This window comes from Caretta caretta, chromosome 20, assembly GCF_965140235.1.
Source record: "Caretta caretta isolate rCarCar2 chromosome 20, rCarCar1.hap1, whole genome shotgun sequence".
Classification (NCBI taxonomy): Eukaryota; Metazoa; Chordata; order Testudines; family Cheloniidae; genus Caretta; species Caretta caretta.
In genome coordinates, this window is record NC_134225.1 from 10,639,885 (window position 1) to 10,653,146 (window position 13,262).

The window sequence follows — 13,262 nt, forward strand, 5'->3', positions numbered from 1 at the left end:
AATGCAGGGCGAAGGTTCAGGCTCAAACCCACTGAGCTGCTCCCTGAGATTTTGGACCCAGCTGGTGGAAACCTCAGGAGACCGGCTGCTCCCAGGAGGGCCCACCCCAAGGCCTCAAATCTCCTGCGAGCCAAACCCAGTGCACAGCCCGGAGGCAGGCTCCTCTGGCTATAGATCCTGCTGCAGGGGCAGGGGCAGAGGCAGGGGCTGTGACTCCCAATCCCCAGGGGTCCCAGCTCAGTGTGTGACCTGCCCAGAGCACGGACAGGTAATCAGTGAACTCACCCTGAACCCCGGCTTGGCTGTACCCTGGCCCCTTTCATTGTGGGCTGCCCCATCCTATGCTGGGCTGGCGGCTCCAGCAGCTCTTGCATTTATTGGGTTCCTCAAGACAGTAACATGCTTATCAGACACCCCATTTCCCCTTCCCAACCAGCAATGGCTGGAGGCAAAATCCTAGCTTGTGTGTGCTGCTGGGGCTGGGAGCATGGGCCTAGCAGACTGCAGCGGTAGGAGACAGGACTCCTGGTTCCCTCCCAGGCTCTGCCCTTGACTGATTGTGTCCCTACCCCCACGGTGCCTCAGTTTCCCCATCTACGACATGGGGAGGAGGAGATGGACCCAGCTATCTGAAGTGACTGAGGATCCTTGTTGGATGATGAATGTTAGGCATTACTGGGACAGTGATCAGGGTGGGGGTTAGCATGGGGGAGGGGGCCTTTTCTCTACGCTTGAGGGTCACCTGATCTGGCTGTTGCCAGGTTGCTGCAGTTAGGCTGGCTAATGTGCCAGTGCCCTGGGGGTCAGCACCCAGCTGGGGCAAGAGGCTGCTGGGTAGGGCCTGGAGGTGTTCCAGCCATAACCGGAAACAGCTGCCACCTGCCCCCTTCCTGGTGGGACCGGCTGGCAGCTTCCTCTTTCCCATCTGGGCCTGGTGATAGCGGCCTGCCCTGCTCCCATTCGGGACTGTTCTTCCCCAGGGCTCCCTGCTGGGCCTCCCAGAGCTGGGGGAGGAGTTCCTGGCCTTTGTTTACACAGATTGATTTAACCCACTGATCCTGAACTCTGGGTGTGCCACAGCGGCAGGAGAGCCCTACCATGCCTGAAATCTCTTCGCTTGCCACAGGGGGCTCTTCCATCGCTGCTTGCCGTACAGCAGGGGTAGCCAATCGGCAGACCGCAAGCCACATCTGGATCACCAGATGCTTTTGAACGGAGCCCAAAATCTTTTTATTTACTTATTGTTATCACTGTTATTAGTTTTTATTAGTTTCTCTGGAGTCTGGACCTTGACCAAGAATTTTGGACCTTGACAAAAAATAGACCAGTACATGGTCTATTCCACAGTTGAGCAGCTCTGTTTCAACCCAGTAGAGGGCAGTGATGAACAGACACCCCAGCCAGCTCCTTCCATTAGCCATCCCATGGAAGGTTAAATGGCATCATGAGTTCACTGCACCCAGTCCCGGCATCCACCCACTGCTCCACAGGCTGGGAGGGCCTGCAGGCCAGGGGTGCCATTTAATTTTCGGGGGGGGGGGGGCAACTTTAACTGTGATGCCAGGGGCTATTTAGGCACCTGAAAACTCTAGTTTTTTTGCAGAATAATTTAAAATTCGCTGACAGCAACACTGTATCTAATTCCCATATAAAGAAAGAAAACTAAATAACTATTAGATCCACTCAGCTCTAATACGAACATGTTTCAACATCTTGTGTCAAGTCACTCCAGGGATACTGGTTAGCTTTACAATTTTAATGTATATTCTTACTCTTGAATACAACAATTTAACCAAATGTAGAAAAATCTAGATGATTTTCTATCATATCAAGCTTGGTTAACCTTTTAACCTTTGGAAACATCCTACTAGAGCAAGGCTCCGTGAGTTTATACTGCATCTACCCAGAGGTCTCGGAGTAACACTTTCAAGTCACTTTCACAATATTGCTAACCCCAAAATGTTCAAAACCCATGAACCAGGCTCACCAAAAATCATGAGATTATGTAAACATTATAGCATTGGTGTTCTTTTTATTTACCTTCTGCTTTTTGAGCCTTTAGGGCGCACTAGGGTCACATTTTGAAGCTGTCTCCGCAGCCAAGGGAACTTCATTTTTCTTTAACAATGAAGGCTGAAATCATCACATATCCACTTGACTCGAAGAACTGGAGCTTTAAGGAAAACAGTAATTATCATGAGACTCATGACAAAATCATGAGAGTTGGCAACACGGCTTTACTTCTGTTTAAAGGCGAGTGACTTTCCAGAAGGCTCTGAAACACAACACTCCAGTGATTGAGTTGCAGTTCTCACAGGAGAATATAGAAAACTAGGGCTGTCAAGCAATTAAAAAAATTAATCATAATTAATCGCACTGTTAATAATGGAATACCATTTATTTAAATATTTGAATGTTTTCTACATTTTCAAATATATTGATTTCAGTTACAACACAGAATGCAAAGCATACAGTGCTCACTTTATATTTACTTTTTATTACAAATATTTGCACTGTAAAAAAGAAGCAAAAGAAATAGTATTTCAAGTCACCTAATACAAGTACTGGAGTGCCATCTCTTTATCGTGAAAGTTGAACTTACAAATAAGTTCTAATGTAGAATTATGTAAAAAATAAAACAACAACCCTGCACTCAAAAACAAAACAATCTAAAACTTTAGAGTCTACAAGCCCACTCAGTCCTACTCCTTGGTCAGCCAATCGCTCAGACAAACAAGTTTGTTTACATTTACGGGAGATAATGCTGCCTGCTTCTTATTTATAAAGTCACCTGAAAGTGAGAACAGGCATTCGCATGGCACAGTTGTAGCTGGTGTCACAAGATATTTACGTGCCAGATGTGCTGTAGATTCATATGTTCCTTCATTCTTCATCCACCATTCCAGAGGACGTGTCCATGCTGATGATGGGTTCTGCTCAATAATGATCCTGACGCATGTTCATTTTCATCATCTGAGTCAGATGCCACCAGCAGAATGCTGATTTTCTTTTTTGGTGGTTTGGGTTCTGTAGTTTCCACATCTGAGTGTTGCTCTTTTACGACTCCTGAAAGCATGCTCCACACCCCGTCCCTCTCATATTTTGGAAGGCACTTTAGATTCTTAAACTTTGGGTCGAGTGCTGTAGCTATCTTTAAAAATCACACTTTTTTTTTGTCAAATCTGCAGCGAAAGTGTTTTTAAAACGAACAATATGTGCTGGGTCATCATCCAAGACTGCTATAATACAAAATATATGGCAGAATACGGGTAAACAGAGTAGGAGACATACAATTCTCCCCCAGAGAATTGAGTCACAAATTGAATTAATGCATTCTTTTTTTAGTGAGCATCATCAGCATGAAAGCATGTCCTCTGGAATGGTGGCTGAAGCATGAAGGGGCATATGAATGTTTAGCATATCTGCAGGCCCGACCCCGCACTCATGGAGCGGCGGGAAGTGAAGTGACCAGGCCCCAGCCTGCTCCGCTCTGCTCTCCTGGCTCCCAGGCTTGGGGGACAGGGGAGAAACAGCCCCCAGCACTCACCGGCGGCACGGCTGGGAGCCGGGGAGTGGAGTGGGCTGGGGCTGGGTTGCTCTACTTACCGCCGCTGGTAAGGGCAGCGCGGAGCAGGGTGGGGCTTTGGGGAAGGGCGGGATTGGGGGCGGGGCGGAGCAGCGGTGGGAAGAGGCGGAGCTGGGGCGGAGGCCATGGGGAAGAGGCAAAGCTGGGGCTGGAGCAGCACGCAGCTGCGTAGGGTACCAGAAATTTGGGGCACCAAATTTCCTGGTGCCCTATGCAGCTGCGTACTTTGCATATGGGTAGGGATGGCCCTGCATATCTGGCACATAAATACCTTGCAAGACCAGCTACAAAAGTGCCATGTGAATGCCTATTCTTATTTTCAGGTGACATTGTAAATAAGAAGCGGGCAGCAGTATCTCCCGTAAATGTAAACAAATTTGTTTGTCTTAGCGATTGGCTGAACAAGAAGAACTGAGCAGACTTATAGGCTCTAAAGTTTTACATTGTTTTGCTTTTGAGTGCAGTTATGTAACAAAAAAAAAAAAAAATCTACATTTGTAAGTTGCACTTTCATGGTAAAGAGACCAAAACAATCTAGTGTGTGACACCCACTGAGGACCCTACCAAAACAATCCATGGTGTGACACCCACTCAGCACTCTACCATAACAATCCAGGGTGTGACATCCCCTGAGGGGCTTACCAGAAAAATCCAGTGTGTGACACCCACACAGCACTCTACCCTAACAATCCAGAGTGTGACTCTGACTGAGCACCCTGGATTGTCTTGGTAGGGTGCTCACGGGGTGTCACACACTAGATTGTTTTGGTAAACTCCTCAGGGGGTGCCACACACTGGATTGTTAGGGGAGGGTGCTGAGTGGGTGTCACACACAGTACTACAGTACTTGAATGAGGTGAATTGAAAAATACTATTTCTTTCTGTTTGTCATTTTTACAGTGCAAATATTTGTAATAAAAATAATAATATAAAGTGAGCACTGTGCACTTTGTATTCTGTGTTGTAATTGAAATCAATATATTTGAAAATATAGAAAAACATCCAAAAATATTTAATACATTTCAATTGGTATTCTGTTATTGTTTAACAGTGTGATTAAAACTGTGATTCATTGCAATTAATTTTTTTGAGTTAATCGCATGAGTTAAGTGTGATTAATTGACAGCCCTATTTAAAATCAAACACCAAGAAAATTCCACATTTTAAAGTTGAGAAAAAAATTGAGACTTCTGAGGCATATCAGGGCCACCACAGGCAGGAAAGGAAAATAAACAGGCACAGGAGCTGTGGGCAGCTCTTCCTCTTGAAAGAAAGTTTGAGGGTCAAATCTTTTAGTCTTTAATGAACTAAAACTTCTATTGCCATCAGTGCCTCCACTCACAGATATTTATCATCACTTGTGTCCCTTTATTCTTTTACGTAGAGACTGTCCAGTCTGACCAATGTACATGGCAGAGGGGCATTGCTGGCCCATGATGGCATATTCCCCTCTGCCATGTACATTGGTCAAACTGGACAGTCTCTACGTAAAAGAATAAAGGGACACAAATCAGACGTCAAGAATTAGAACATTCATAAACCAGTCGGAGTACACTTCAGTCTCTCTGGTCACGCTATTACAGACATGCAAGTTGCGATATTACAACAAAAAGACTTCAAAAACAGACTCCAGCGAGAGACTGCTGAATTGGAATTAATTTGCAAACTGGATACAATTAATTTAGGCTTGAATAGAGACTGGGAGTGGATGGGTCATTACACAAAGTAAAACTATTTCCCCATGTTTATTCCCCCCCCCCACTGTTCCTCAAACGTTCCTGTTAACTGCTAGAAATGGCCCACCTTGATTTCACTACAAAAGATTTTCTCCCTCCCCTCCCCCCAGCTCTCCTGCTGGTAATAGCTCATCTTAAGTGATCACTGTCCTTACCGTGTGTATGATAACACCCATTTTTTTCATGTTCTGTGTGTATATAAACCTCCTCACTGTATTTTCCACTGAATGCATCCGATAAAGTGAGCTGTAGCTCACGAAAGCCTATGCTCAAATAAAGAAAAGAAGTACTTGTGGCACCTTAGAGACTAACCAATTTATGAAGTGAGCTGTAGCTTACGAAAGCTTATGCTCAAATAAACTGGTTAGTCTCCAAGGTGCCAGTAGTCCTCCTTTTCTTCTTACATTCCATGTGGATATGGTGATGTTATCTCTTCCATGGATCCTCTTTGTTGGGGTTACACAAGCAGTATATTTGTCGTGTCTGCCCTGGTGGGAGACAGATGGCGCGGTCATTATTAACCCCAGCTGTGATCAATCCGGTATGGACATTGTTGACTTGCTCATCATATGGCGTGTCTTGGGCAAATTTCTAACCTGGTGGAGCCCATCCCTCTCCAGACAGCCCCCTTTTAGTTGCCTCTTACGACATGCAGGTGGAGCAGTGGGCCTATTTTGTCCCTGCACTCACAGGGGACTCATAGATATTAACATGTGCTGAATAACTAGACATTTTGTTGTCACATGTTGGCTGCATGTGTGTTCTCTCTCCATGCTGCACAGGCTCTGGCCAGATAGTCCGTACTGCAGACACCGATTGAACTGCCCAATAACCACAGACCCATTAGTCGCGTAGGCACTTGGTCAGGTTTATTGTCAACGAAGCACAGTAATAACATCCGGCAGATTGAAAAGGAGTACTTGTGGCACCTTAGAGACTAACCAATTTATTTGAGCATAAGCATCCGACGAAGTGAGCTGTAGCTCACGAAAGCTTATGCTCAAATAAATTGGTTAGTCTCTAAGGTGCCACAAGTACTCCTTTTCTTTTTGCGAATACAGACTAACACAGCTGTGTTAGGGAAAAAGGGTTCCCCTCCCGTCTAGGGTTAGGAGGGTAGCCTTCCCTGGACTTCTGTATTAGCCAAACAAAACACAGAGTCTTGGCTCTTTGATAAAGTGAGGCACTTTATTGCTAGCAAATACGACAGCTGAAGGGCTCACCAATTCCTTTTCAGAGGAAAATGGTGAAGCCCCGAACAAAGAACAGGGATGAGCTTTTATAGCTTGGTTCAACATACATTGTGATATCTCTTCCAGTTCGAACCGGTTAACCCAGTCTGTTTGAAGTTCTGGGGTAGGTACGAGCATGGAGGCTTATCTGTATAAGGAATTCTCTCCCCCAAAAGCAGGGAGTGCAGGTTACACACAGTTCACATTCTTTCTATCCATAAACAAAGTAGAAAGGACAGATAAGCATAGAAAAAAGACAGCAGCGTAGCTTTACATGATTATAGGGTCGTTTTCTGGGGGGTTTTTCCTATCAGCTGTTACTCTGAAACCTGTCATCCGGCAGATTGTGCGGGGATACTAAAACACATATCCCCGTGACAATGGACCCAGCTCAGTCAGTGGTGGACTTTCCACTGCCCCCTAGGCTGACCACCGACACTCACTCTGAGAGACCTCTTTGTACTTGGTATCAGGGGTGTTCTGGCACCGGCTTTCTGGAATGTGTTTGTGTGAGAGTGTCCTGTGCCTAGCGCTTCTCAGGAATGTGTATGGTTTTTGTAATCCCAGCCCTGTTCTTGCCAGATTCTGTGAGCCTGTATGGCAGGCAGAGCCTGACTTCTGCTCACAGCCTGGCCTTTGCTAACTTTGCTTTATATTAGCAGGGCCTGACTACCACTTTAGTTCAGGCCTCAGGCCAGGCCTCTGATCCAAGGTCTCATGTTTCAGGCTCTCTTTCTACTACATACGTCATACTTAAATATCTGGGACATCTTAGCCAGAGCTACACATTTTCTACACTTTGGCTCAGGGACTACATTTTTCTGGCATATTGTGAAAATTTCTGAGCACCCAGATGGTGCCCAATGAATAATACAAATCATGACAATAATTGTCAACTTTATGGACTCTGTGGATGCAATTTCTGTTCTTTGTTCTGGAATTGTCCTGGATTCAGCTGAAACCCCAAGAATTTGAGACATAATCTATTACTCATACAACACTTTCTCGTTCCTTCCTTTCCTCAAACTCAGAACAAAAAATGACAAAACAAAATGGTTTTCAGTTAAAATGTAAAACTGCACAGCAGCCATTGCTCTACAACCCAGCCTGGGGCTGAACCTGCCACCCCTTGGGGCAGGGGTGGCCAACCTGAGCCTGAGAAGGAGCCACAATTTACCAATGCACATTGCCAAAGAACCACAGTAACACATCAGCAGCCCCCTATCAGTCGTCCCCCCCCTCTGCTCCCAGCACTTCCTGCTCACCGGCAGCTCCACTGATCAGCTGATCAGCACCTTCCCCTCCCTCCCGATCAGCTTTTCATGGTGTGCAGTAGGCATGCGGGGAGGGGGGAAGTAAGGGAATCAGGGGAGGGGGTGGGAAGCAGTGAAGTTGGGGCAGGGCCTGTGGCAGAGCCAGGGGTTAAGCAATGAGCACCCCCCCGGTACATTGGAAAGTTGGCGTCTGTAGCTCCAGCCCCGGAGTCGGTGCCTATACAAGGAGCCGCATGTTAACTTCTGAAGAGCCCCATGTGGCTCCGGAGCCACAGGTTGGCCACCCCTGCCTTGGGGCTCTGTTCTTCCTGACCTCTGTACTGCTTTTCATGCTGTCAACCATGAATCCTTCCTAATCACCTGGGACTGTTTGCTGGAGTCTTGGAGGACTGGCCTTCTTGGTTTTGCTCCCATCTACCACATTCCTCTCTCTTGCATTATGGAGCAGAGAGCTAGGCTCGTCCAGTGGCTAGGGAGTTAGCCCTGGGAGACCTGGGTTCTACTCCCCCCGTGGACTTCCTGTATGACCTCAGGCCAGTGCCTTAGGGACAAAATTTCAAAGCTTTTTAGGCATCCAAAGATTCAGTTAGGCATCTAGTGGGGTTTATAAAGCACCTGACGTAGGTGATTTTGAGAATCCCATGAGGTGCCTAAATACCTTTGAAAATCTGCCCTTTAGTCTGTGTGTGCCTCAGTGCCCCATATGTGCAATGGGGATAACAGCACTGCTCAACCTCACTGAGGGGCTGAGAGGAGACATAGGTTGGTCATTATGAGGAGCTCAGATACTATGGTGATGGGGCCACATAAGTACCACATATCATGGGGTAGCCATGTTAGGTTGTATCCACAAAAACAACAAGGAGTCCGGTGGCACCTTAAAGACTAACAGATACCACAGGTAGAGTGGGAACTTCTCTATACACTGCTAGCCCTTCCCTGGCTATTGACCACTTATTTTCACCTACGCCCTCAAATCTACCTCTTTTCTGAATGTAACCTTGGCTTAGAGGGCTTGGCAGTATGTCTTCTGCGTCCCCTGTTCTCTCTTCAAACCCTCCTCCCCCAGAGGCTCATCTAAGGACTTCCAGATCCTTAATTTAATTACCAGCCCTTTCTTATCTTAGGTTTCAGAATAACAGCCGTGTTAGTCTGTGTTCGCAAAAAGAAAAGGAGTACTTGTGGCACTTTAGAGACTAATATTTGGTTAGTCTCTAAGGTGCCACAAGTACTCCTTTTCTTTTCTTATCTTAATCACTCTGCCTCTCTTTGTGAACAGAATCCTGACTCCCTGCCCAGGGGCACAAGCTGGGAGCAGCAGGTCTCCTCTGCCAATGCACATTCCACACTCAGGCTGTGCAGTTAAGAGCCCACCTCCTGTATGAAACTGTCCCTCCTAACTGGCACCCCTGCTGCAGCCCAGGGTGGAGGGGCATTGACAGAGCTGGGGTGGGGAGAAGCCCAGGGCTGGGATAGCAGGGGCTGTGGGTGCTCATTGAGGAGCCTCACTATTGGGCAGGGGATAGATTTCTCTGGCAGTAAGGTGGCACCTGTTTGGGTGAGTGCAGGGACAGTTCTGTGGACAGCAGGAACCCCTGGAGCTGTCCCTGCCCTGCCTGGAGGCTCATTCCTGCTGATGCCCTGGGGCTTTCTCTGTTACAGACATGCTCAGACCCCAGGTCCAAACCCCCCTTCTTCACCGAGAAGACCATGGAGCCCTCCATCAAATACATCAACAAGAAGTTCCCAAATGTGGACGCGCGGAGCAGCACGGTGAGCAGCCTCCCTCAGCCAGAGGCTCAGCCCCTGCCCCATGGTACAGCTCCCACTTAGATCTGTACAGTCCTCCTGCTGAGATCTGGAGAGGTCCTGCTGCCGATGCGGCACTTGAATATATACAGCCTCCCTGCCGCCAGCGTGGCGCTCGGTTCTCTACAGGCACCCCCTGATGCTGTCACAGCGCTCGGATCTATACAGCCTCCACCCCCACCAGCGCAGTGCTCGGATCTGTACAGGTTCCCCCCTGCCGGCGCGGTGCTCGGATCTGTACAGCATCCCCTTCCCTCCTGCCAACACAGCGATCAGATCCATACAGCCCCACCCCTGCCAGCATGATGCTCAGATCTGTACAGGTGCCCCCTTCCCCCCTGCCGGCATGGTGCTCAGATCTGTACAGCCCCCACCCCCACTGGCATGGTGCTTGGATCTGTACAGCCCCCACCCCCACTAGCATGGTGCTTGGATCTGTACAGGTCCCCCCTCTCCCTTGCCGGCATGGCGCTCAGATCTGTACAGGTCCCCCCTCTCCCCTGCCGACACGGTGCTCAGATCCATACAGCCTCACCCCCTGCCAGTGCAGTGCTTGGATTCGCACAGCACCACCCCGGCATGGAGGCTCTCAACCCAGCTCCAGCTTGAAGGCTGCAGATGGCCAGGGGTGAATGCGCCAGGGCAGCTGCATCCAGCCCTGTGTGTGTCCGAGATCTCTGTCCCCAGCGGTGAGGGTTTGGGTAGCTGGTTCCAGGACCGTGTGTTATCACATGGCTGGCTCCCCCCATGGCCAGTCAGGGTGAAAGCTGCTCCCCTTTGCTTTAGCAACACCTGGGTCCAGTGCACAAGGAGAAGGCAGAGATCATCAAAGTGCTCAATAGCTACTACCAGTCCTTCGTGGACGTGATGGAGTTCCGGGTGAGTTCCTGCAGGGGGCGCCACGGCCCTGGGGAGACGGTGGGTGCGGGCCAGTGGCTGGGGGCATGGAGGCAGGCTGTGGGAGTGGCAGCGGGCTGGGGGAAGGGTGGCCCAGTGGGTAAGGTGGTGGCCTGGGATTCACAAGACCCGGTTCTGCCACAGACTCCCTGGGTTCCCCTGGACCAGCCACCCTGTGGGAGTCAAATGCCTGAATACCTTTCAGGTCTGGGCCTTAATCCCTCTGCGCCATGGAGCTGATAGCTCAGCACCGCACCACAGGGGATGTGGGGAGGAGGGTAACTCCATTGAAGATTGTTGGGTGCCCAGATGCTGTGGTCATGGGACAAGTGCGGGATGCTGGACCCAGCTCTCACCTGATTTGCACCAATCTGAGTCGGTTCATGATGGATGGAGCAGGTGCTGCTTCAACCTGCTGCCTGTGTCACAGAGGCTGCATGGGGCTGTGGCCATCCCCATGGCCCTGCCTTCCACGTGAGCACTTCCCCATGGCTCATTCCAGGCCTGGCGTCTGCATCCCTGCACCATGGGCACCAGTTACACCAGGGCCCGTTGCTCCTGGAGCAGAAGGGGGGTGGTGGGGAGACTCTTTACCCTACTGTAGGTGCCAAATCTTGGGTGAGGAAGCCGCCTGCCCTCCTTAGCGTACCCAGGACTTGTATGTGTGTAACGGAGCCCTCCACCCCTATTGACACAGCCAGCTGTCCTGTAATGCTGGGACATGGGGCTGCCGGGGCTGAGGACTGGGGGAGGGGCGAATCACAGCTGGGCACTGTGGGGTCCTGTCTCTTAGGTGCGACTGACACAGCTTCCCTTGGCAGGACCATGTGTACGAGCTGCTGAACACCATCGATGCCAGCCAGTGCTACTTCGACATTGTGAGTCCCCTGGCTGCAGCACGTGGGCAGAGGCACAGCGGGCTGCAGGGGTGGTGCATGGACAGGGGGCCGCAAGGGGCGGTGTGTGGGCCGGGGCACAGCAGCCTGCGGGGGTGGTGCATGGGCCGGGGCACAGCAGGCTGCGGGGGCGGGGGGGCCATGGACAGGGGGCCGCAAGGGGTGGTGCGTGGGCAGGGGCAGAGCAGGCTGCGGGCATGGTGCATGGACGGGGGCTGCAAGGGGTGGTGTGTGGGCAGGAGCACAGCAGGGGACAGACGGCTGGTGTCTCTGCTTCCCTGGGGAGGCAGGAAGATTGTGGGGATGATGCATTGGGCTGGGAGTCAGGGGATCTGGTGTTGAGTCCCAACTCAGCCACAGATCCCTAGTGTGACCTCAGGCTGGATCCTCAAGTGCTTGGCTGGGCACTGTCCCCAACAGTGCCCCCAGCACCTGCCATCTTCTCTCTGCCTCTCTGGGCCCCATCTGCCCATGGGCAGATTAGGGATAATCCTGAGGGTATTACCAGAGGCAGGACCGGCCTCTTGCTCTGTCTCCATGCAGCACCTGGGGCACCGATCTCCGGTGGACCCATAATGCATCGGGCAACGTCCCTCCCTGTGGGGCTGCTGTTCCCCCAGGAATGTCTCCCAACACTGAGAGCCAGCAGGGCTGTGTGCAAGGAGCAGCCTGGGGGGTGCTGTGCCAGGGCGAGAGTCCGTACCGCACCCCTGGCTTTGCTGCTCTCCTCTCTGCAGGACCCTCCATCTCCATGCACTGCAGACAACAGTGCAATTGCACTGCAGGGCTCATCCCCTCCAGTGGGGGGTAGCATACACATGCCGCCCCCATGCACAAGAAGACACACACAGAGCAGGGCTCATCCCCTCCAGCAGGGGGCAGCGCTTGCACGTACGTGCGCGCACGCACACACACTGTTGCTCCTGGTCACCGACACCCCCCACTACACTGCCCCCCCACAGCACGTGAACTATGACCTCACCAAGAACTACCTGGACCTGGTGGTGACTTACACATCTGTCATCCTGTTGCTGTCACGCATCGAGGACCGCAAAGCCCTGATTGGGATGTACAACTGCGCCCATGAGATGATCCAGGGCAGCGGGTGAGAGGGAACTGGGGGGGAAGGGGACTAAGGGGGGTTGTGCAGGAGAGGGTAGCTCACACAGTGCTGGGCTGGGCCACAGGATGAGTTAACCAGTGGGACTTCCTGCTGCAGGGTATGTGTGGATCAGAGGTCTCCAGGGGGCAGTGTATAAATCCCAGAAGTAGCACCCATGCGGAGGAGTGAGGGGCATTGGCAGAGCCTGCAAGGTCATTTGCTGTGGGGTTCATGACCTGGGCATTGAATTGCAGTTTAGTGAGGGGTGCACAACCCAGGCAGCGGAGGGCAGTTTGCTGGGGGGTGCGTGACCCAGGCACTGGCGGTCAGTTTGCCATGGGGGCCTGAGCCAAACCTCTGCCCTTGCCGTCCCCCTGCAGCGACCCCAGCTACGCCCGGCTGGCCCAGATGGTGCTGGAGTACGACACCCCACTCAAGAAACTCACAGAGGAGTTTGGGCCTCACACCAAGGTGAGCGATGCTGGAGCTGGGCTGTGCTCGTGTGGGGAGGGGGGTCTGGCACTAGTGATCACCACTGGGCACAGTGAGGGGCTGTGGGGATGGGTGGCTGGTACTAGTGATAACCTCTGGGCTCAGTGAGGGGCTGTGGACCGGGGGGAGGGGGGTGGCTGGCACTAGTGATAACTGCTGGCCCTCCAGACCTTTTCATTGGGCTCCTGCCCCACGAGCCCCCTGGCCCACTCCTTTCCGCAACCCCATTTGGCTGCAA

The 13,262-nt window shown here is 51.2% G+C and overlaps 2 protein-coding genes across 3 annotated transcripts in view; one reads left to right on the top strand and one right to left on the bottom strand.

Annotated features, from left to right (window-relative positions):
- Positions 1-13,262, top strand: part of NCKAP1L (NCK associated protein 1 like) — a 123,434-nt gene that overhangs the window by 51,952 nt on the left and 58,220 nt on the right. For both annotated transcript variants that reach the window (XM_048834430.2, XM_048834427.2), the window contains exons 2-6: positions 9,491-9,601; positions 10,424-10,516; positions 11,356-11,412; positions 12,393-12,535; positions 12,913-13,003. In XM_048834430.2, coding sequence (XP_048690387.2) covers positions 9,539-9,601; positions 10,424-10,516; positions 11,356-11,412; positions 12,393-12,535; positions 12,913-13,003 — 447 coding nt within the window. In that variant the 5' untranslated portion in view covers positions 9,491-9,538. The remainder of the gene's footprint in view (positions 1-9,490; positions 9,602-10,423; positions 10,517-11,355; positions 11,413-12,392; positions 12,536-12,912; positions 13,004-13,262) is intronic.
- Positions 1-13,262, bottom strand: part of LOC125629128 (gametocyte-specific factor 1) — a 41,393-nt gene that overhangs the window by 23,204 nt on the left and 4,927 nt on the right. Inside the window, exon 2 of the mRNA XM_048834432.2 lies at positions 2,041-2,173. The gene's annotated coding sequence lies outside the window, so the exon portion shown is untranslated. The remainder of the gene's footprint in view (positions 1-2,040; positions 2,174-13,262) is intronic.